Source organism: Siphateles boraxobius, unplaced genomic scaffold, assembly GCF_051911475.1.
Source record: "Siphateles boraxobius isolate OS27281-9 unplaced genomic scaffold, OSU_SipBor_1 33, whole genome shotgun sequence".
Taxonomy (NCBI): Eukaryota; Metazoa; Chordata; class Actinopteri; order Cypriniformes; family Leuciscidae; genus Siphateles; species Siphateles boraxobius.
The window spans coordinates 10,398,585-10,423,862 of NW_027508953.1; the positions used below are offsets into that span (position 1 = coordinate 10,398,585).

At 37.9% G+C, this 25,278-nt stretch overlaps 3 protein-coding genes across 7 annotated transcripts; all 3 read right to left on the reverse strand.

Annotated features, from left to right (window-relative positions):
- Positions 1-18: 18 nt before the first annotated feature.
- hoxa3a (homeobox A3a) lies at positions 19-19,564 on the reverse strand. Of its 5 annotated transcripts, none has more exons than XM_077195466.1 (4): positions 19,456-19,564; positions 6,507-6,567; positions 2,471-3,029; positions 19-1,501 (listed from the first exon to the last, which is right to left on the reverse strand). In XM_077195466.1, exons 3-4 carry the CDS (start codon positions 2,910-2,912, stop codon positions 708-710), a joined length of 1,236 nt encoding a protein of 411 aa, XP_077051581.1. In that variant the 5' UTR covers positions 2,913-3,029; positions 6,507-6,567; positions 19,456-19,564; the 3' UTR covers positions 19-707. The 5 variants fall into 5 exon arrangements, with proteins under 5 accessions (XP_077051581.1, XP_077051580.1, XP_077051583.1 ...); XM_077195465.1 differs by lacking the exon at positions 19,456-19,564 and adding an exon at positions 8,275-8,797; XM_077195468.1 differs by lacking the exon at positions 6,507-6,567.
- On the reverse strand, positions 12,616-14,975 carry hoxa4a (homeobox A4a). The gene is made up of 2 exons (XM_077195477.1): positions 13,968-14,975; positions 12,616-13,491 (listed from the first exon to the last, which is right to left on the reverse strand). Exons 1-2 carry the CDS (start codon positions 14,377-14,379, stop codon positions 13,166-13,168), a joined length of 738 nt encoding a protein of 245 aa, XP_077051592.1. The 5' UTR covers positions 14,380-14,975; the 3' UTR covers positions 12,616-13,165.
- Positions 19,565-20,310: 746 nt separating the features above from the next.
- On the reverse strand, positions 20,311-22,494 carry hoxa5a (homeobox A5a). The gene is made up of 2 exons (XM_077195476.1): positions 21,663-22,494; positions 20,311-21,140 (listed from the first exon to the last, which is right to left on the reverse strand). The coding sequence occupies exons 1-2, from the start codon at positions 22,204-22,206 to the stop codon at positions 20,890-20,892; spliced, it is 795 nt and encodes a 264-aa protein (XP_077051591.1). The 5' UTR covers positions 22,207-22,494; the 3' UTR covers positions 20,311-20,889.
- Positions 22,495-25,278: the final 2,784 nt, after the last annotated feature.

Consider the following 25,278-nt stretch of genomic DNA (forward strand, 5'->3'; position numbering starts at 1 on the left):
AAGGCAAATACATAGCTCGTCAGTTAGTTTCTTTTATTTCTTCAGAAGTGGAGCAGCATGGAATGTGTGACATCAAAAATATTCGAACAAATAAAAAGTATCTGATCGGACTGTTAGAGCAAGACATGATTAACATTCGCAAACATTGATTAATATACGAACATACTGATAAACAGTCTTGCCTGTTAGCACTTGACAATATGTTTAAGCGCTGACATGACTGTGAAAATCCCCGGATGCATTTTTCCTTTTACCCATTTCTGTATATCTGAAGGGTTTGGGCAACATAACACAAACAATCTACTGTCCATGGAATTAAATAAATACATTGCAAGGACTGAAAGACACGAGCTCACGCTAACAAAACGTTGAAAAAAAAAAACATGTTCATATGCATCCTTCCTCAAGTGCAAAATGCAAAACAGAAAAGAAATCGTGGACTATAGGGACAATTAAAAAACTTTAAAATCAAAATAAATTTAAAAACATCATAAAACTGTGTTCTTATACCCTGTTTCAGATTAACTTAAAACAATTTAAATAGCCCTACATATATGCCATGACATTTAGCCAACGGTTTTAGGAACTTAAACTTATTTTCTAAATATGAAAAGTTGAACATAAACCAAGGTCGTTTCAACTGAGGCTACGTCAGGAAAACTATGAACAATGCCGTGGACGGGGAGAGAAATACATTGTATCAGCATTTATAAATGCGTAAGTTTGGGCGCTTCCTGAATTCTTCCCTGAGAATAGTGCGGTGTAAGGTCTGTGAATGTGCATGGGTTTGGTTCGCACCCTCCTTGCTGATGGCTGTTTCCCATGGTAATAGCGCCATTGTAGTCTATATTGCCTTGAGGTGGATGGGGTAGATGTGTCAGGCCAAATACCGAGGCCCCCATACCTACCAAAGAATCCGAGTAGCCCCCACCGCCACTGACATAAACCGGGCTACCCTGCACTTGCGTTCCGTAATTGTTGTTGCCTTGAAGATGATGCGTGTCGTATTCAGGCGTGGCTGTTCCAGTCCCCGGATACCGCTTCTGAGGAGGCGGGCAGTTATTCAGGGGAGGTGGATATGACGTAGGAAGGCTATACGCATTAGTTTGGGGTTTGTTATACGATGCTGGAGAGGGTGAGTCGTAGGGCACGCTGTTAACCAGAGAATGCATTGAACTTAAATATGCAGTCCCACCCCCTCCTCCGCCACCAGATGACAGAGCAACGGGACTGTGAGGGGACTGTGCTCCAGGAGAGGGCATCATTCCAAGCCCCTTCTGGTCCTTTTTGTACTTCATCCTGCGATTCTGGAACCATATTTTAATCTGCCTTTCCGTAAGGTTGAGCAGATTTGCCATTTCCACTCGTCGCGGGCGGCAGAGGTAACGATTGAAATGGAACTCCTTCTCCAGCTCTACGAGTTGAGCAGACGTGTATGCAGTACGAGCACGCTTGGAGGCGGCAGAACCTGGGGGACTCTTGTCTCCAGCGCAGCTCTCTACTGTTGAGGGAAAAAGTAAAACCAAAACGCGTTATTGTGAATTTCCCACTAAATGGAGCTCACTGTAAATCATTCATCAATGTAAAGATTATAGAGTTATACTACCAGGATATTATTGGTAAAACAAGCACGTTTACTGTATTCAAAACATAATTGCTTACTTCTTTGCACTTTGCAGCAGGTATATTCTATACAAATAAGTAGAGAAAAGTAGGATAGTCTGCTCCGGAAGTGGGGCAGAGCTAGAGTGCAATCATAGGCAACTTGTCCCCAATCACCCCCCACACACAAATGTGTTATGACTGAACTTTTCAGCACTTTGCGTTTACAATTCATAGTATAGTAATTATCACATAAAATGGTTGCCTACAGAATTAAAGTAAAGCCGGTAGACATATGCGTGTGAGGTGTCATCTGTAAGTATGACTGCTCAGAAGCCTTTGAAATAATACTAAGCTCTGAATTGTCAATTGGAGCCAATTAAAAGTAGAAAATGTTAAATTCTATATAGAAAAACAGATGCGTGTTTTACATTGTATATTACTTTTATGGTAGTTGGCATCATGTTATAAGAAAGAAAAAAACAGAAAGCTGTGAATACTCAACTAAGATTCTACAACACAATCTCATGAAAGTGTGATCTATACCACGAATGTTATTTCTCGTGCCAATTATACGCCAAAAATGGTTTTAGCGTGCATATGCTACGCAATGAAAACCCCTTGGGTAGGATTAGGGTGTGGAGTGCGGGCGTATTACAAGCCATTAAGTGCGTATCATATGCACGCGAAAACTGCGTAGAATATGCACGCAAAAACTATTTTTGGCGTATAAATGGCACGAGAAATAACATTCGTTGTATAGATACGCACTTTCATGAGATCGGACTAGATTAGATGCGTAATATGGCTCGTATGCGTTTACATATTATTTTATAACATTTTATATTTAGGCTATACATGTAATCACCTGAAATGGTACTACAGGATTTCTGCTTTGTGTTCTGACGGGACTCCTTCATCCACGGAAAAATGTGTTTTCTTGTAGCTGACGTTGGAGGTGAGTGTCCAGGATTCTCGATGGTGGTATCATTGCTCGGAATTTGGTTCAGGGAACTGGGGGATGATGGCCCGGAAGGGGCAGTAGGGGGCTGGTTGTTATCGGGGATGTCTGGTACTGGGGCTTGTGTCCCGTTACTCCGTTGGCAGCCCTCGGATATTTCATTGGGTTTGTGCGGAGCTGCAGAGCCACCAGGGGACTGCAGGGAGCAGGCCGGTCGATGGTACTCACTTTCCACATGAAGGGCCTGGAGATATTGCTGATGATTGGCATCATAACCTAAACCGTTTGCGCTTTGATAGGGGAAGCCACTGTAAATTGCCGAGCCGTCGCAGTAGGTCGCTTTTTGCATCTCGCCGTTTCCCAATGTTTATTTCACTTTCTGACAAGGTCCTGACACCTTCGTAGAAGAACATTGGCTCAACGTTGTCACGTGACACCTCTTCGCCAATGGGCTCTATGGGTGAACCTACGATGAGAGAAGATACGTTGAGCGGGCGAAATAAGGCCTATCCATCTTACTTTTCAAAGCTCAGTTGACATTGTGGCGAGACTGGGAGAGCCGGTCACCACTTACCTTATGGCCAGCTGCAACAATAGCCAACATAAGTGAAGAGAACTGAGAGCATGATAACTGCTTTAAATATTTAACTTAATCACACTGTCCAATCAAAATAAAATATAGTCAATATTAACATGTTAAAATAAATAAACAAATTAGCACATGAAACTAATATTTCCTGTAAAATAGAGCATTGTATTAATGTAAATGAGTAGTGTGAACCGAAATAAAGTAGCTATTAGGGCAATAAATAAGCAACAACCATTGCCGTTAATTTAATGCGACCTTTATTCCAACAAGATCTAGTAGTCCTACTGGCGTGTCTATAACACGCATTGTGTTTGTCGTGCTATTTAAACGCAGAAATTACTTTTTGCGTGCTTGTGCTGAGTTTGTCGTAGATAGACTTTTAATTTTAATGTTGACTGTACATTTTTTTTCTATTCTAAACAAAGGTCATTAATCAAGTTAATCTGTTCTTAAGTTCTTAAGGTGTTCCAGAACGTTTTAGTCTTCACAAATTCAAGCCCCTGCGTGTATTGTTTGGGTTTGAAAGTTGTTGCAGGAAACCTGAAAAACCGGGCAGACGCGCGTCTCCATAGCCTCACTGAACTCTTCCTGGTCGACCAAAAATAATGGATAGTGTTAACTGGCATCAGTGGATGCATGAGGAGTCGTCAAGCCGGGAAAATGCTATCGCCACGGCCCAGATGACGCAAAGCGCGGTAGTAACCACTGAAACGAATTACATTCGCCTGGTACAATGTTCAACACCGAAGTTTGTTAATTGAAAGGTTAATACCCTGTTAAATATATCACACAATTCGACATGCTTTTATATAAGAAACGAAACTAAGATAAGATCACAAGAAAGAAACCCAAAAGAAGCATGATCTACTTAGCGCACAAAAATCATGTAAATCATGGACTATTTCAGGAATTACATCTTTAATAATAACAAATAATACCAGCAACGATAATAATAATAATAATAATAATAATAATAATAAAATATACCAATATTTCGGCTTAATAATAATACAAATAACAAGCGTTTTTTTGTTTGTTTTGATTTTTACAACCAACGATATAACTGTAGCTACTGAAATCAGTCCCAAATGCCATAGCCTACATGATACCACATAATTACGTAAAACCAAACCAATAGGCCTCCTTATTTTCTAGATTAGCCATCCATGTTTGACTTCCATTCACTCTCTGACACTATCATAGGAAAACTAAAAGAAAAGCCACTAAAGCCACAAAGCAGGAGACCCAGCTGCTGCACGGGAGGAATCTGGCTTGACTGTGAGTGAGTGTGTGTATGTGCGAGTATGAACTCTTCCTGAACCGAGATTTCAGTCGCGCGGTCATAAATCACAAACTCGCCATTTAACAGCCATGCGAGAACTCTGCCTCTGTCCCGCTTACCTTCCTCTCTGACGAGCAGCGCGCAGCACGGCGCGAGCTTCTCTCATTCAGCGGCAGAAATCGATCAAACAGCGGTCCAGGGTAAAGCTAAATCGGGAAGACAACAAAGCCAGAGCTGCACTTGCAGGAGTCATGGGACGTATCTGCAGTAAAGCTGCGACTCCGTCGCGCTCGAGGAATCAAATTCCTTCCTTCAGTCTTTTTCTCTTGTTGACGTAAATCAGTATAGCAGCCAGATAACGAAAGTTGTCTCGTGCGCCCTGGTCGTAAAGATTAAGCACCTTCACACATACGCACATATTACATACTACTAAATGACCGCCTGTGTTCTCGGATCTGTACTAAATGCCACCATGGGCTGCGCTCTAGTGAGTATTTCGTGTACCACTAACGTGCACAAACTAGCACGTTAACACATACTCATGCACACCCCAGTGAACTCCCTCGAAACAGAACGTCACCGTAGACAAGAAAAATTATGCAAATGAAGCGCCTTCTCAAGCACAGAAAGCTGCTTTACTCCCCTGTGAACATAGTCAGGATGGGATACATACAACTTCACCAAATCTTTATAACTAGGCTCAGAACTACACTATTTGTTGAAACTATGTCAAACCTAATCGTGGAAAACTGCAATACAGGTATTACTGAAAAAAAGGGAATTACTAATTACTAAAAGGCTACAGTAATCACAAATTGTTTAAGGGGAATCGCAGCAGAAAACAACACAATAATTATAAAAAATATTGTAATAATACACAATAATAATAATAATAATAATAATAATAATAATAATAATAATAATAATAATAGTTGTAGCAGTAGCAGTAGTAATAATAATATACTGCAACATTTCAATAAACTATTTAACATTTAACAAATAATTGTTCATGAAGACTGAATTAAGGACTATCGGCAATAAAAAGCAAAGGATGCTTTTTTTGCTTCACAGAAAAAGGTAATAAAACACCCGGACCTCCAAAGTAGTAGGAAGAAAAAAGGGAGCCGCGAGCAGGGACGGGAGGTTATGGATCAAACTCTTCTGCATACGAATGAATTACCAACATCAGCTTGTGTATTTTCTCGGTCAGACGCGAAGATTTATGTCCTTACGCAGCGCGGCAGTAAACACAGAGGCAGATTCCTGTTCTCGCGCGGCACACTGGGTTACAGATTACCAAAACTAAAGAGAAAAGAGCGGGCGGCGTGGGTTGGTGAGTGGGATTTTAAAAATCGTTGTGTATGCGGTTTTCCTACAATTTCAGCATAATGAACATTTGCACCATTGTTTCCTTTTTTCTTTCATTAAAACGACGACTAAGGGGTTTCATTAATGGCGCGGAAACTGATGAGAAATACATTAAATGATCAGTCACTTTTGTCAAACATTTAAAATAAAAAATACTTTAAATCACTGCAATTTAACTTCTTATATTAGATGTCTTACAGCAAAACATGTATTAATCCTTATGTTAATCCGTAGCCTTTTAAAACCATTTTAAAACTCACGTTAGCTGAAGAGCATTGCAGCAGACTCGCGAAAATGAGTTTTTACGGGCATATGATACGCAGTTTTTGCGTGCATTTGATACGCCATTAATTGCGTGTAATACACGCGCACCCCACCTACCCATGCGTATCATATGCACGTACCCTACCACTACTAAACCTACCCTAAACCTACCCATGCGTATCATATGCACGTAAAAACTCATTTTGTCGTATACATTGCACGATAAACACCATACGTGCTATAAAGATGCATTTAGTGTGAATGGGTTGCACATAATGACAATTGGACCATAGAAACGTGGCAAGAAAGAAATTGTGTCTTCATTTTACATGTAGCCTATAGGTGTGTGCATACGTGCATGTGTAAGCCTTTAAATAAATGAAATGATACTAAATAATATAGCAAGACATGGTGGTTGTGAAATGCAATTGAGAGCTCACCTTAAGCAAAACACAGTCTCTTGCAGGCTTAGTGATGGGACACATTCATTTATTTGGAGATCTACGACAAGAAATAAAAGTATTGTCATTTTTTGTCTTTTCTCATGACAATACCTTTGTTTTGTGTTTTCTCATATCAACCCGGAGAAATGTGAATAGTTGTTAATGTCAATGACACTTAACTGAACAATACAGTGGGCACACTGTGATACTCTCTAAATAAAAAATAAACTCGCTTGTGTTTGTCACTCAACTAGGGCCTATGCATTTATTTTATTTTATTTTAAAATGAGTATGTAATTCAAATTTAGACAATAAATACTTTTGCTTTTCTTTTTCTTTCAGCTGGGTTGCACTATTTCTACTCTAAATCCATTTGCACTCATTACGAATGGTTACTACTTTAACTTCAACTTATATCTGACACAAATAGCGTACATAATAAACAGATATTAATAAAGAGTATTAGGCTACTACTGAAAACGATCTTGGTAACGTATCCTTAAAGTTTGTATAAACATGAAAAACAAACGAAACCTAAAAAACATTAGTGCTGAATGTCAATTTTAAAATAGATTTTTGCTTTACTAATGCAATTACTAATAGATCAAATGCATGTAATAAAATAGGTGGAAACCCCTAAGATTAATAGCACAAATAAATTAAATGAATGAATGTATTTTTACAGTTAAAGATAAATATTGATGCATGTGAGAAAACAAGAATGCATCATCATTAGGAATATCATAAGGAATAAAACACTCGGGTAAATGCATCGAGTTCTCCTCCATTGTGTTTCCTTCCGAGAGAATTTAGATCGAATAGTCATTAGCTCTCAAGCAGCGGCCGCCCTTAGTCCCCCAGCCCATAAATCAAGACTCGAGCGTCGTGACCTCGCGAGGCAGCGTGCTTCTGGATGATACTCCTTATATTATATCCTCGTTTCCCATGCGATCTCCGCAACAATCCGGCCGCCACTGCTCTGTTGAGTTTTATTCGCTGTCTGGTGATTTATTCTTTCTGGGAAAACCCAGTTTACACACCCTCACAACCTAGAGAGCTTTACAGCCACGCACAAGTGTTGCCGATTTGAGCCCACGTGTAATACACTATATATATTATCATTAACCATTTACACATTTGAAAATAAAAATGATAGGATAAAAATAAATAAATAGGCCTAGTTTTATTCTGAAAATAATTAAATAAATTAAATCATAATGGTGTGAGAGAAAATGTTTTTTGGGCTGCAGACACATTTTGAAACGTTTGAAATGTATTAGAAATAGGTAGGCCTAGTCCATGAAGTATAACATTTAGTTAAATTTATATTACATTTATATTTTATTATATACATGCAGACTATGAATTGATAATAACTATTTGTTCCTCTGGGTTTGTGAAATTAAGCAGATTCATTCTGATTTATATGACTTTAATAGGTCTACATTTTTAATTAATAAAAATTCAGTGTACGTTTCTTAACATTTTTTTTAACCATATTAGTTTTGTAAAGTGTTGCTTAAATGAATGTAACATTCATGTAAATGTATGAAACACAAATAGATAAACATTTACGAGTGTAATGGTTGTTTGGGTGCCGGTTAAGTGATGAATAAAAGTTGATTGTTTAATATGCTCGAAGTTGAGTTTATATAAATGATCTTGAGTCCTATTCTCTCCTGTGTTTATCCGCCATTGCAGGGTAACTGACCTTCTCTTTGAGCCGCAAAAACTCACTAGAGTAATGAACAATCAACGGAAATACCTCAAAATAAAATCCATCCTCATGGTGCGCAGGGCTTTCTGTCTTTTTCTGTGTGGAAAAACATATCCGTTCATGACAGCTGTATAACATCATCCGCAAAACGTACCAGTGTCTTTGGTTCTTTTAATTTCTCTCTCTCTCTATCTCTCCGGCTTTCCAGCAAGTCCACAATGACCCAACCCCACTTTAGTAAAGTAGGCTAGCGCTATCAGCACAGCAGCAGACCGGGGTTCGCATGCCATCCACCCCCTTCATCATAATATCGCAACCATATTATGCGCCCCAATCACGTGACCCAGTGTCTATTAAAAAGGAAACATTTTTTTATCTGTGAATCATTAATAGAGAGTATTGTTGGTCCCCTTTGAGTAGGATCACAAAGATGGAAACTATGGAGGTCCTGTGCTTGGACTATAAGTCGAAATGTAAAATTCTAGTCTTCATTTTGGGCCATTTTAACCGCATTACAGATTAGCTGAAAGCCTAAAACGTTATAATGAGATTGGTTGAAGTCCGTTGCAGAACATTCGGTGTTTTGGGGGAATAAATGGATTAGCAGAGAACAAATTAAGTTCTTATTTCTTAATAATAATAATAATATCAGATTTCCCCCTAACCCCCCCAGACTACCTCTTAAAAATGCACCATCCAAATACTTGCTACCAACTAACTACATATTAATATCTAATACACAACTGTTATCCTACTAAATAGCCAACCTGTAAAGAACTCGAGTGTGCAAGGTGGCCCTCTCTCGGTGATTACGGTGTATCAGTCAAACAAGACTGCGAATGGAAGTTCGTGTTATCAGCGGACTTACCAAGCATCTGCTCTCTCTGACCTTACAGAGTTTGCACTTGTCAACTCTGCAGTACTAAAAATTACAAATGCGCATATGCAATAGCGTATGTGTTGCTGCGCTTAGGCTACTATTGTGGACATTCTAAACTTTAGTTAGCCTACATGAGTCATATTCGCTGTAAAGTTACATATTTTTTTCTTTTCTTTTTTTTACAGAGCAGTGATCTATCAAGTCCATACCTCAACGAACAAAAGAAAGAAGACCCGTCCCGAAATGAGGCCTACTCTTTACACCATTTGGTGCTTGTTTTCCGGCAGCAGAGTGTTTACTGAAAGCTCATCCACCAGACGTGGTGAAGCCTTGTAGATAATTAATCACCTCAGTCAGGCAGGACCGCTTCTCCCCCATGCACCAATGCTTTGTTCTCTCAAAAGCCATAACTTGAAGGAGTACAAACTTTTTTTCTTTTTCTTTTTTTTTAGATTTGAACATGAGCTGAACTATATTATAATTTTAACTCCATATTCATACAATAATAATCTCTGGACAGAGTCCAGCGCTGTCCGCTTTTGAGTGAACAGTGCAAAGGCAATGCATAATACATCTTAATTTTGATGTAGCTGAGTTACTGATGTGTGTGCTTTCAAACGTGACTTATGAAAGTCAGATATTTTAAAGGAGTAAACAATATTTCAAAACAGCTTTAGTCATACTTTTTTGTGTTGCTTCGACTTTTTTGTAAGTGTATTCACCTGCCTGTTATAACTAGAAACCCCTGGGCTGTTGCGAGACCCAACACAAACCTGCGGATGTCCCTGGTGCTGTCTGTTTGCGTTCACACATTTCAGCATGTCTCCATCCTCACCCAAGCGTCCACTACGAACGCTTCAAAACAACCCATTCTGAACCAGGACAAAGCATAAGGGGTGTGAATATTCTTCGTATTTTAAAAGGCCTATACTTTTGATAACATCACTTATTTTTATATGACTTTTTTATTATTAAATTATTAACTGCATACCAGCATAAACATATTTCAACAATTTAGTGGGTTGTTTTCCTTAACAAAGTGTCTTTAAAGAAGCCAACATGCATGGCTGTATTTTCACTCTAAATGGATCGTGGAGAATCGCCAGGGGACAGAACAAATCTGTTCTCAATGCTGACATTTGGAGCTCTTCAAGCAAGCTAAGATTACTACCACACGCAGACGAAGAAAATTATTTTCCATGGATTTACCGTGGTCATCATCAAAGCTAATAATGACGTACAGCTCAAGGCATGCTGACCATGTTGCAGTGAAAACGGCAATCTTTGATTGCTTATTGGACGTAGCCTATGAGTTCGGATGACGTTTGTTGAATGAATGAAATAAAAAAAATGAAAAATACACTTACGTTTCTTTCTATCCTGTGTTTTGTTCTCATTAGAAACATTGACACATACACGGTGAAATGATTTTATGGCTTACGAACAACAAATTACCTGAATTACTAGCATTATTGTTATACATACGTTACTGCACTGTTTACAATTAGCTTGTATATGAGTCGAAAACCACTACCTCTAAAATGACAGTGATTCACTATTTAACGTTTGCAAATAAACTGAGCATCTATACCCTACTTAACCTCAAAATCTTAATTATTCAGGGTAAAATTGCCATGATAACTGTTGGATAATGAGAAAACATAAGTTTAGTTCACATCAGTACAACCAACATCTGCATAACCTGTACTTCAAGCATGTTCTGCATAGTTTTTCATATATAACCTTCAAAATATTAGCTATTTAAAAAAAAAAAAGATTAGATTACTTACTCCAAAAGCACTTTTTGAAGACTGAACGGAAGATGACCAGCTGGTCGGTTCTGAGAGGTCTGGCTAAGTCGACGGTCAACTGCAAAATGAAAAATCCTACCGAACCTCCTGTGTCTATTTCTAACCAAGATGTAGCCTATCTATTATTTAATAAGGTCATGTGAGCCAGTCAATTAAATTTTAAGCATGGTAGATTGAGAGGTGAGGTGCTAGTGTCATGATGGAAGTTTAAATTTCCTGTCTGTCAAGATTTGAATCAATGATGACGGACTGAGACTCTCATAGTGGCTGCAGTTTAAGGGTTTTCTTTCGAAATCTGAATAGTTATACAAGCATGGTCATCCTTACTGATTTCCAAAGCCACAAATAGACCGCAACATATCATAAACAGATCGTAAAAAGACCAGATACTGTTCAAATTCAAAATCCAATGTTGTGTGAAATAATATGCTATTCTGGTGATATACACATAAAAATTATTAGTGCACTTTAGATCCCTAAATTGGTATTCTTAAATGATCGACCACTCATTTAGTTTATTCGATCTATTTCATAGTCTAATTTTATATTAGCTTGTTCAAGGGCGAGAAATGTAGGAGATTTGAACATTTAAGTAATATTTTGTCAAATAAGGCACAAAGTAAACACAGAGTGCGGGTTTGGTCCCTCCTTAATGTTCAAATAGGCCATTTTAAGTTCCACTACTGCCCCATGCGTTCGAGAAATAAAAGGACCATGGTCTGTGAGGGTGCTGAATATGCCGAGGTCAGAGGTTAAGGGGTCGTACACAGTGCTTCAGTTTGATGATTGGACAGCTCATTTGTGTCCTTTGCTTGACCCCAGCAGTAGTTTACACCGGTAAGTAGCCTACTGCCCGTCTCTAATTTATTTCAATAGACTTCTATGGGGAAAAGAGTTAATGATATTTGTTATTTAAATAGCCTACATTTTGATTTTAGAAAGTGACAGCAAAAGAGATTTCGCTACAGTTAGGATCGAATTTAAAAATGTCTTTGTCCAGACAAATAAAAAGCAAAAAGATTGGGTACACTAACGAGGTCTGTTTATGTTGCAAATATAATTGAAATATAATAAGTGAAATCACGAATTAGTCAAATTTTAAAACAACAAATGTATGGGATTTCATCACAATACCCTAACAGTTTGTGTATTTAGAAAAAAACTATTGCACAATACTGCATTAATCCATAATTCAACAAACAGCAATGCAAGCTCAGCTATCGGAATTTTGTAACGTTTTATCTTACAAGTTAGCTTGTAAAGGTTAATCTTAACATAAGCATTAAAGCTTATATAAAGGAACACTTATATAACCATTATGCGTATGGCGTTTTAATTATTTTATTAACAAAAATCCAAAATATTAGTCTAACCTTGAATCAATAAAAACTCATATGTTTGGTGAAAAAGTAATTCGATTTGTGAAGTGCACCCTTTTTATATAATGTTATAATGTATTGAAAATAAAATTAGCAAACATAAAACGTTGGTCTAAACAGTATTGGTCTTGCAATATGCGTAATAAAAATTTCGGAGGGAAGCTTTCAGTCCAATGCGAACATTTCCTTTCAGTTTTATATAAAGATTTTTTTTTTTAATGGATTATCAAAATACTTGGAATAAAACGGTATTACGCCTCAGTCAACAGCGAAATAACAAAGGCCACCTCAGTCCTTTCTATGGATTAACCTAAAGGGATAATGCACAATAAAGTCATATTTATTATTTCCACGGGTAGCCTACAATTGCAAACAGGCTTACTAAAACAACTTGACATCATTCACAAATATACAAATAACCAAATACACGAATATTCACAGCTTTGATGACGTAAATACACTTAACAATACGCTAAAATATGTAACTAAGACAAATAAGATATCTACTCCAGGAAGATTGTTCCTATACTTGTGCCTTCATGTTAAAATGTCAGTTTGTACACGCGTCACTACAGCGTTGATCTTCACAAACAAGACTCGGTATGCCTCGGTTAAAGACAGAAAACGTATCGATCCATTGTCCAAGTTAAAGTACATTCTACTGTTGTTCCTTTAAGGGAGAAAAACGATTTTTACAGGAAGTATGTGATTTCCAGCTCAAATAAGAGTGGAGGAAGAGGTTGGGAAGGCGAAGTTAGGTTGCCTCGTCGGACACTGAATAAAAAGTGACCCTGTGAAATTCCGATCCTAATACTGCAATGTGTTCTTCTTTCTTGTTCAGTTCCGTCTGTGTCGATTTGCTTCTAGCACTATAGGTTCGAGGAACACGGCGTGGGAAGCAGCGTTTGCTGCTGCTGAGTGGCATCCGTTTTCACGTGTTGGTTGGAGGGCGCAGAGCTCGAGGAGCGGATCTTTGTATTGGGCAGCTTGTGGTCTTTCTTCCACTTCATGCGGCGGTTCTGAAACCAGATTTTCACCTGTCGCTCAGAAAGACACATAGTGTGTGCTATCTCCACTCGTCGACGTCGAGTCAGGTATCGGTTAAAGTGGAATTCTTTCTCAAGCTCAAGAGCCTGCTGTCGTGTGTAGGCGGTGCGAGACCTCTTGGGCACTCCTCCAGAGTAGCTGGCGGTCACTAAACACATAAACACACAACCAAGCAGGTGTTATTGACATTCTCAGGTATAAGTGAGATGCCGGATAATTAGTACACTTACTGAAATTTTCGAAGAACACTAAACGAGTAGAGTATGAAACAATGGATACGCGTCGACAGTAGGCTATTCCATTCACATTCAGTCTTGATGTAACTAATTTGGTAGCATTGCAACATGAGTCAAAGCCTATGGGAAAATAGCTCAATTAAAAGGCCTGTTTAGTGTGAATATGGTCAACGATCAACTTTCTTTTGATTCATAAGAAACAAATGGCAAATGGCCCGGGTGGAACATCGAGGGAAATCAAATGTGCGAGAACTCCTTATCACCGGGATCTCGATGGCAGTAAATCCTCTAAACGAGCAATTACAACTGGGTATGTTCCCTACATGCCTTCAGACAAATGCCCTCCACAGGGCTCCAAGAGCTTTTATTGCCCGTGCACATTACTTACCAGTATTAACATGGACTTTTTTCATCCAGGGATACACCACCGGCTCTTTACCCTTCTGTGCGCCTGGGAGAGCCTCAGACACGAGGCTACAATCCTTGCTCGCAGTTGAACCAGCACAGCTCTCTGTGGTGAGGCGGGGTCCATGATTCTGCGGAACGGATTGAGGTTGCGCGTGATGACGGTCGGTGAAATCGTTGAGGCCGTTGGTTGACACATTACCGTAATCATAGCTCGGCTCTTGGTAGTTTGATCGCGGGTATGATGTCTCCTCGTGATGGGGGAAGCCCGCGTCTTTCTGCCGCTCATAATAATCAGAGGACACGGGCATGTATCCGTTCTGCTGATATTCCTCGCAGGGTGGGAAAGAAGGTTCGATGTAATTTGAATTGATCAAGTAGGAACTCATGATCATTAATTTGAAAAGTGCAACAATTCTAATTTTTATCGTGCTGTCGTTTTTCTGATCTCTCCAAAACCCACCTACTCCTCTGTCAAATGTACAAAGTTGGTCGGTCACGTGAGAAATGCGACCAATCAGCGCCTCCTGTGGGCATCGTGTAAACAAGCACCAATAGCAGGCCAGGCATCATCACAGCAAAAATGTGTTCGAGCGGTATATGCGTCTCTTTTTGTTATCGAATTAAAATATGAGAAATTAATTCGAGTTACCATATACATTGAATAGAAAACGAAACAGCTGACTTAATGTATACGATCTATGTTAAAATTATATACAGTGATAAAGGATTGAGTGCAATAGAAGACGTGATTTATCACGAAAGCATCCCCTTCTAGGCTATTAATGCCCTTTCTGATGACAAACGTACAAAAATAAATCTCGTTTGTTGTGTACCACGACCTGCAGTTCTGTACCCTACAGGGACAAAATTTCTATAGGTTCCTCAAAAGAACCTTCAAGAAGGCCCATATGGCGACTTTCACAAAGAAACTAAAGCAGTGATAGTATGCACCTGTTAATGGATAGGACAAAGACTATTTTCAAGCCAGCAACAGCATCAACCAATAATTTCACACGTCTTTTGTAACAGTTTTTACAGACACAATAAACGGACCTAGTTTTAGGGGTTCTATTGGCATTGTCAATTAATACGAAATCAGCTAGACGATCTGCTCAAAGCAGCCCAAACATGTGCAGTCAATAAAAACGAATGCATACACGAGCCTTTTAGTTGCACAAATTTGCATCTTTGAAATGATTATTGGTACCGAATTAGTATAAGAAAAACAGCAGGTGCCTTCATTAAAAGCAAAAATACATAAATGTAGGCCTAGTCTAAATAAACTCTCTCTCTCTCTCTCTCTCTCTCTCTCTCTCTCTCTCTCTCTCTCTCTCTCTCTCTCTCTCTCTCTCTCTCTCTCTCTCTCTCTCTCTCTCTCTCTCTCTCTCTCTCTCTCTCTCTCTCTCTCTCTCACACACACACACACACACATATATATATATATAAAACTATAGAACTTTCATATTCTGCACAAAAGCTTATATTCAACATTGAAGGTATAGCCTCTACTTATTTGTATCAGTTGTATTTATTGCAGCAGGCTTTTAATTTACAGCAATAAATAGCAGGCTTGATTGAGTTATATTATTATATTATATTATATTTTATATATTTGTATAAATATTGCTTCAATGGTAATGAAAATACTTCAAAATCGATATATGTAACGCATTTCTATGTTAATAAGTGTTAAACCTATTAGTGATTTTTGTATATTTCCCCTTTACTGTGAAATGCACAACAACGATTCTATTCCATAACTTTACCATATTTCTATTGGACTTGTCGAATTTCAATGTTTATATGAAAGCTAAAATGTGAAAAGGCCTACCTTGTTTAAGTTCGTGAGCAAAATAATATTCCTGACCTTGAAGCTGATAAGACTGCCCAGATAAACGAAAATAAAGAAACATCCCTCTTGCGACAGGTAGTTCCTTCTGTAATGCTTCTTTATCCTTAATATTTCCATGTAGTGATTCACCAGCCACCCCGAATGGAAAACTCCAGTTCAAGCATCCACGCAAGATTCACGTTATTAGGACCCACAGCCTCAGAACCGCTCTGGCTACCTTTCTTTAGCTACACAGAGATAACTTCGGTTTGACCTCTCCGTGACTCAGCGTCCATTTCGTCCCTTATTAATCTTGTTCATTGACAGTCTTTGTTAAACAACAAGGCGTGCCCCGAGTAAAGGTGACATTTTCATATTTGTTAGACGCAGTGACCTTGCATTTACCCCGGCCTTGGACTTCATTTAGAACAGGGTCCTATATATATAATGTAACATTTATCATTAAGTTAATTTTCATCTTCATTATAACAACATATTTATTAATAATAATAAAAATAATTGTTACTATTATTATTATAATGTTATCATAAAGTAGTTGTATTTGATTTAACCTCTTGATAAATTAATATTGCTAGCGTCTAAAGCAAGAATTTAACAAAAAAAGAAGAAAAAAGACAGCAAAGGCTAACATCTCGTCTGTTATTCATTATATACTTCACTCCTTTGTGTAAAAAACGGACCTATGCTGCAGTATTTACATATTTAAAGCAGGTAAAACAAACAAGTTATCAGAGGATCATAAGAAAGAAAACCCTGATTATGAATATTTAAATCTCACAACTACCATTGTTATCTATTGATATATATATATAAAATATAAATAAGAGAGATCGTGGTTAGTTGTCACATTTTTTACTCAGAGTATTGAAAGTCAATTTCAGAAACGGCGTATGGTCATATTACATAGAATTATAAGTTGCCAATAAATTGACTATAAAGAAGCTTAAACATTAAACAAATTAACAGTGAATGAAACATGAAAAATGTAGGTAACATACATTTTGCCAACAGACTGATCACCTTCAGTTTGAACCCGTTAACTTAATTGATTTACAAAATACTATGGTATTGCAATTTCCGATTTGTGGACAGAATTCCAACATAAATATTAATTTTTATTGTTATTTTGAATTTAAGTTGGCTGAAACCAAAATAAAATAAAAATCTAAATAATTTAAATCGTGAGCATTTCAGTAATTGGACTTTAGAATCAAAATCTTGTATTTACAGAGATCTCTGCAGTGTTTCTCCGTGTCACAACTAAAAAGGGAATTCCCGGGTTTTAAAAGTGCCATCGGGTCTGTAAACCGTAAACCTGAGGTAAGACCCGTAAATTAAGCTGTCTAAATGAATATAAAATTGGACAAAATTATTCGAAATTACTTTCATTAAACACATTTTGCCGATACAAATGTGTGTGATACAGCTTTATTAATCATCGTGTCATTATCATTATAACTCATTAATGCCATTTGTTGTTTAAATTTTAAAGGCTATTACAAAATTGTACTTAAGATTTTTTAAGCTCAGATATTGCACAAAATATAGCCTATGCAAAAAAATAAAAAAATAAGAGCAATTAATAGGCCTATTAAATGGCCCAAAGAGATCCAATAAAGATATCCAAATTTGAGGTTAGAGGCTTGTATTCGCTATAACAGAAATATAGAGAATTAACACATATGGCGTCGATGCTTCTTCGCATATCCAAAATGAGATGGGGATAAGTAGCCTACTAAATACAATTATTTGTAAGATAATTCCAAGTCATTTTATTACAGTATCGGCCTCGTTTATCCCTAATTAACCGGTAAATAATGCTAGACAGATTATTTTCTTTGTGTATTTTTTTCTCCCTTTTTTATTTTATTCAATTAAACTAAACAAATGTTTGGTTTTCAAGAATCCAGACAAAGAGAAATCAACGCTTCAGAACAAAGAAATGCTCATTGCGGAAATATGATCAATCCTAAATGCAAATGTCCAGCAGAACTTTTGGTCACCAAATGCGATTTATTCAAAGGAAATTCACCAATCAAACCCCTTAATAAAACCTGAATGCTCAATCTCTGGCATAGGCGGAGGAGGTAGTCTCTTGGGGATGCTAACCCAGGGTCACCCCGCTTGCAGAGTTCATCGCGAGGTTAGACCAGAACTCACGGGATTCACAGCCATTCCATCTTTTGTGCCATTATAAAAGTGGCACTGCGCTCTACAAGAACAGATGACAGCTACTTGTTCTGCAGTAAACTTTTGACCCCGGCCCTCCCCCATACCTTTACATTTGCACTCTCTCTCTCTCAGACAAACAACCACAAATAAACAGATGGACACAAACAAGCCATCGAGCTCATCAACTTTCTTTCTCTCTCTCTCTCTCCCTCTCTTTCTATGCTATTGTTTTCCCCAATGCATCTTTTATATCTTCCATTTAGCATTACCATTAATATTAGGCCAAATCTATTAATATGGTATCAAACAACCTTTATATCTGCAGACAGCTTGGCCAGCTGCAACCATCAATTTCGTTCTGCTGATATCCATGCTGCATCAAGATTTGTGAACCATTTCTATTCTACTGAGAGTCCCTGCAATTAAAGGTGTGTGCAGGAGTTATTATTCTTTCTCTTTCTCTCGTTTCTATCCTTATTGGGGAAAGGGGCGCCAATGCGGGTGACACTGAACTTGGCCAAAAGCGAGCTCTGCTGGTGGTTTACGGCGTGCGCACATTCATCTTCCTGCCGCCGCTGACCTCACGGTGAACCAGGAGCGAAGACATTTTTCTTCAGCACGTCTCTCTCTCCTTCATTGTCTATCGAATTCTGTCTATCTCCCACTCATTCTCACACATCGCTTTAAGTATGTGGAAGTTAAATGTGCATTTTCTCATCTCATCTGCATTAACGTTTTTATTGTTCGACAATAGCCTACAGCATTTTATGTGCCGTTAAGATAAAATAAAACAGCATTGCTGATCATGATAACTACAGTGTTCCCGAGCAGTAGTGGTGCTTTAAGATTTTGTTGAATAATAATTACTCATTTTTAATCACAAGATTGGCAGTTGGTTAAAATATCCAGACATATTAACAAAATTATCCATATTTAGAGTATAAAAGGATCTTGCTAACAAAGTAAGCAAAATAGCCTATATTTTGCCTTTCAAGATAGATAGATAGATAAATGGATAGATAGATAGATAGATAGATACATACATACATACATAGATAGATACATAGATAGATATAACTCCATATCCTCTCTTTCAAAACTTTTAGGCAGGTCTGGCAGGCGGTAAATGTGTGCATCAACATCTAGCTTCTACTAAAAAGTTTTGAAGGGTGTGGCTGATACTAGAAAAACTGACAAAAAAAGTAACCAAAAACGTCGTTACAATTCATAATTTTATGCAGTAGGAATGAAGCAATTATACAGTCAGAGAGCATATGCCCCCTACCACTCATCTGCCCGACAAGCAGGTCTTCACAGTACAAACCCTCATTAACACAGTTGAAACTGAGTGCATTCATGTTCTGCTCATTGTTGGACTGAGGGCCTAAAGTAAATTTTATCTCTTAACAGAACCAAAAACCGAAACAAACCAACTTGAACTTACCAGGAATTGACTCTAGTCCACCCGAGTGAATCCGGTCGACGTGTTTCCAGTCCATCGCAATCTGGTGTGTCAATAGAAGTTGTAAGCAGTCAATGAACACCTCTAAGGTCTGCAGAGAAAGAGAACGAAGCTCCACGTCAGTGCGATTAAACTTTATATGCGATATAATGTCGACTCCCCAAAACCATAAAACTGACTTTAATTGCCACCACGTGACTGTTTTATGGCCAGTGAGCCTATCTGCCGTTTTACGATCTAATTCGTGGAGAAACCCTCATTATTTATCTTACCCGCCAATGTCACGGATCCAGAATGGCAAAGGGTCGAAAGTTTGCCGCTAACCCTTTTCAGATTTCCAGAGAAGAGAATAGTGCGAGACACTGGGCGTGGACGCACACTCATGGTGAGAAGTTGGCAAGGGGAACATAAGTACCCTTTCCACATTGGGTGAGTAAAGTAGTGATTGCGTCTCATACCTGTTGAACCACTCAAACTTTTACAGAAATAAACAAATAAACTAGAATTTGAAAATGTCTTGCTACATATTTTATTTAGGCTAGGTTTTGAAAGCGGAAAAGTTGGTGTTTTTGCATTTTATGACTAATACTCACCCTTACATCAATAATCGAACAATTATGTGGTGCATTTTACTTGAAACACACACAAAATCCTTATTGGACAAACCTGACAACAAATTTAGATCTAACATTTTAGGTAAAAATTTTATTATTATGAACATTGCATTTATCGTTGGCCACATTGTTTTCTGCACTTCCAGTTATCATTCAAATTTCACAATAAGGTAAAGTTCAATAAAACACACAAACATGTTCAAGTAAAAAAATCAGGACACGACAAATGCGGACAAGTCTGAACATAACAATTTTATCAATACACAAAAATGACAGTAACACCAAAAAGAAACAGTCTTCTACTTCAATTTTACAATGAATTAAATACAATCGATATTTAATATCGAATTAAAATAAATACAGTTGTACATTAAATACATCAATTAATATTTACAAACAGGAAACATAAAAAAAGTATTTAAGTTATGCTTCATTTAACAAGAGTCAAAAACTTTTACAGGTTGGCTTACCAAATGCACCAAAACGTGTTATATTAATTGACACCTTTATGTGGCTTTTCTAAGACAATTCAAACGTCTATCCACATTAGCAACATTAGCCTAGATGAAAACAGAGGGGAATTGTTTTAATTACTACTATTATTATTCTGACAAAGGCCGCAGAACAGGGCGCAACACTCTCTCACGAATAGTGGAAAGTTATTTTGTGAAATGGGAAAAACCTTCATCCCCTTGTAAAACATACACTTAGACGTGCGCGCGCGGGTGCGCGTTCACACACGTATTGAAACACTAACAGATTTATTTTATTCGTTATATGCGCATTTACAATATACACATTTTCAGGGCCGGTATCCGCTTCCTGCTGCCACCATATTCATACCCTTCAATTTGTTGTCCTTTTTCCATTTCATTCTGCGGTTTTGAAACCATATTTTGATTTGTCTCTCTGAGAGACACAGTGTGTGTGCAATCTCAATTCGTCGGCGACGTGTCAGGTACCGGTTGAAGTGGAACTCCTTCTCAAGCTCAAGTGTCTGGTAGCGTGTGTAGGCTGTCCTGGGCCTTTTCCCCTCCGGTCCGGTCAAATTGTCTGTTATACACAAAAGTGTGACATTTTCACTTTTATAATTTAATGTAGCCTACTACAATACATATCATGTAATCACAACTCAAAACATGGTTGAAAGGACATGCCTCATCTTCAAAGTATGTGTGCATGGCACGCTCTCAATGACAGAAAGCATAACATTTGATTCGTCTTATTTCATTAAATGATCTCAAATGAAATCAGATTTATATAACGAATTTAATAGCACAGCCAATCCATTAATGGATAATAGACAGGGCAATTAATAATAGCTACAATTGGGTTCTTTCATTTGAATAAAATACAATCTATTTTATATTATGTTCCGAGACATGGAGTCAGTAAACAACCTGACAGCATACTGGAGGTGTCAAATTTCGATATAACTGTCCAAAACCAAAGTAAACTACTGTATTTGCATTAGACGCCCCCAACTGAATTTGTGTAATTTGACAGGGGTTCATTCACACCTTACTCCATCTTACTCCAACAAACATAAAAAACAGAACTTTGTTTTCCATTTACCATGACTTAAATGAAGTTTTCGCATCCATGGATAAATCTGCGGCGCCTCGGATACATTCTGTGAAGCTGTCTGCGCACTTCCCGGCGGCTTTTCTTCCTCCATGGACGCTTTAGAGACGTCCTTCCGATTGAGAACCGTCCCGACGCTGTTGGTAGCAGAGCCAGCGGTGCTCGCTAGTGAGGTTTTCAGGGCGCGGTGTGACTGCTCGCTGACAGGAGAGTTGTCCAAGGATGAGCAGGGGAGAGGGTCAGAGGAAGTCTCGGCGCTGCTCGCGGTAACCGGTTGATTGTACCGGACAGGCGTCGCAGTTGGACTGTCTGTGTAGCTTTGAGTTTGCTCACCACCAGACGAGAGAAAGTGTCCGGTGGTAGAGCGCCCGGTGCTGAGATCCATTCCATTGTAGCCGTAAGCATACCTGCCCGAATGCATGCCCGTAGAATCTCTGCATTGGCCACTAGAGCTGTGGTCTCCATAGTTATGTAAGGGATAGTCCGCGCCATTTGGATAGCGACCGCAAAATGAGTTCACAAAATAAGAGCTCATTGGTTGACAATTACCTTATAATTATTTTTAGTTACTACAACTACCTTGATGGAGAGAACAATGCTGCCGTCTGTGTTTGATTTGTATCTCTTGGTGGTTTTGAGCTTCTATTACACCCTTGCACAATTTATGATGAATTATGGAAATGAGTGAGACACAGGCTTAATGCTCCCTTACGTAGGCTCCCAAATATGGGGTACGGCTTAGAGTCACGTGTTTTTGTTGACCAGTCGTAAATCCTATTCCGTGACCTCCAGCGGTAAACTCACGCGTAAGCAGGAAATCAGGGTGGAATTGTTAGGATACGGGAGCGCGCAACAAGAGTTTCGCCGAACTAGCTGTTGTTTGCCCCGCTAAAGATTGGAGCCGTGCGCCACACTCTGGTTAAAAGCGGGACTACATAAACCATCAGACTGGAGGCGAGCACGCGATGGGGTCATTCAGAGGGTAACGACTCTGCGGTAGAAAAATTGTATCTGGTGAAACAATGCACCGTGACCTGCACACAAAACACGCACCAGAATGTCTAATGGATTCAGTAGATCCAAAGACAAATGCATCTAAAGGTTTGAAATAAAGAACCGACAAGGATATAAAAATATAAAACCAAAGGATACCATTCTTAGGTCTATAGCACAGCCTATATGTACTTAAAATAATAAGGAATTTAAGGAAAATAAACAGTGGTATATCAAATATGGCAATACAATCATTTTTGGACCCTTTTTTTTTGTTCCTATGAGGAAACAAGCTTATAAATCTTGATATTTTTTCAAAATCTAAAATAGCAGAGCTTTCTGGGGTTTAGGGGTAGGGTAGTGTAGGGGGATAGAATATAGGCAGTTTGTATAGTATAAAAACCACTTCTGAATTAAAATGTTTAATTCTTCTTTTAATACTGCTAATTAATTGCCATCAGGTCTGGTTAATCTGGTTAATCTGCCATTTTAAATTGATTTATTGTTGTTTTGTATATGCCAACTGTGATTCTTTGAAGTCTGTGTGATAATGCTGCAAACTTACTTTCCCTATATGGGGACAAATAAAACTGACCACTTATGTTTCAAATATGCTGACCAATGGCTTCAGATGGAAAATGTGTCTAATTTAGCTAACTATATACAATATAGGGAATAAGCACTTTCACGAAATTACAGTTTCTTTGATTGTAAGAGGAAAAAAGAGAAAAAAGGAGAACTTTTCAGAAAATGAATGTTCTACCGGTTTCCTTGACAAGCTGCTAATGCCAACATGCAGGAATAACTTCAGCAGGATCTTATGATGATGAAAAAAGCAAAGCGGTGACAATAGCTGGTCCTTTTATCCTTTTTGTAACATTGTAGCCTAACCTCGTAATTAACGATACACGGCACTAAATGTGCTATAGCCTATGTATTGTTAAAATTCGAAACAACTTGTCTTCTCCGCAGCTGCTCGTTCTGCATTATATAAAACCTTATTTAGGCCTCATTTGACAAGCTGACATACAACTAGTTGAAGTCCTGAGATATTCGCTTCAGTTTCGGTTCTAGTTCAGCATCTTAATATCCGACAGTTCCCGTAAATATCGAGCAATCTACTTGCTGGTTTTACGGAGCTTGTCGTATAATTACGCACGAAGATAGTTCCAATGACCTTGAGGTCGGGATTCGTTACAGAAAATACACTGTTTTGTCTTTGGCTGAATTTCGGATTAATTTAGCGAAGCTTAAATAATTATGGAAATGTGGTGATAAAGATTAACTGTGAATTGTGGCGCGAAACCGTTATAAAACAAACAGAAAAGGGGATGATAATAATAATAATAATAATAATAATAATAATAATAATAATAATAATAATAATAATAATAACAATAAATGAAAAAAAATAATGAAAAAATAAATAAATGTAATGCTGTTAATGCTATGAAAAGTAATGTTTTTGAGGTCAACGGCAAGGATCTAGACAGATTCCTTGCCGTTTCACTTAAAATTTCAGTATGTTACATTGTAAAATAGCTTGAACAAGTGAACTTAAACCACTTGCTTGTGCAGCCAGTAAAGTAGATCACCATCTAGTGGTGGTTTTAATGTACCATTATTTACCTAGTCATTCGTTCACAATTGAATAGTTATAGAATTATGGGATAGCCTATATCTTATTAATTGTATTCGTTTGTAATTATGGATTATGGGATAAATTAAACATCCTATATATAGCCTAGGTTCCATTTTCGATTAGGATATATGCTAGCTCTTCAACTCGTTTGGGGAGATGTTTACGCTTTGCTTGCATTGCTTATAACGTGCTGAAATAAAAAATAAACAACTAAAATGAAATAAAATAAAATAAAAATCTGAATGATTTAAAAGTAGGCTACCTAACCCGTTTTAAATTGAGGTGTAATTTTGCGGTTGTCCTACAGGTGACGGCAAGCAGGCCTATCATTATGCATTTAGCACTCGTACGACGATTTTCAAAAGTCCTAATGATAATAAGCTTTTAATTAATGTATTTCTAATTTATTAGGCTATTCGTATTAGCCTACCGTTTCAATTAGACTTATTTTTTAAGAACATGGCCTACAATCTGATTAATTAGCCTAGGCTATTAAGTTATATGACAATAATTACTACTTGCAACCTCAAACTTTTCTGAAAGAATGACCACACCACCGTTCTTGCCTTAACAACGCATGATTGATTAAACATAATAGCATACTGAATAGAAGGCTATTATTCGAATACAAATAGCTTATGTAAACTTATTCCAAATAGGAAAATGATAATAAGCAGCCTTCTCTTATCAAGTTTTTAGCAAGACATGATAATTTTTTGCAACGTTTAGGTTACATAGGCTATTGTAGTCAAATTACATACCCAACAGTTTTTAAGGAACAGCAGTAGACATTAGCTTGTGGACAAGAAAACAGCAAGAGCAGCAAACAACAACAGAATCATCCAGAACAACATCAACAGAAAACACAAATTTCCACAAAATGTGTGCAATAATAGCTACATTACATAAAAATCAGTTCGATAGTAGCCTACAAAACAACCCAAGTCCTTACCGTTCAGAGTGTCTGTTGGT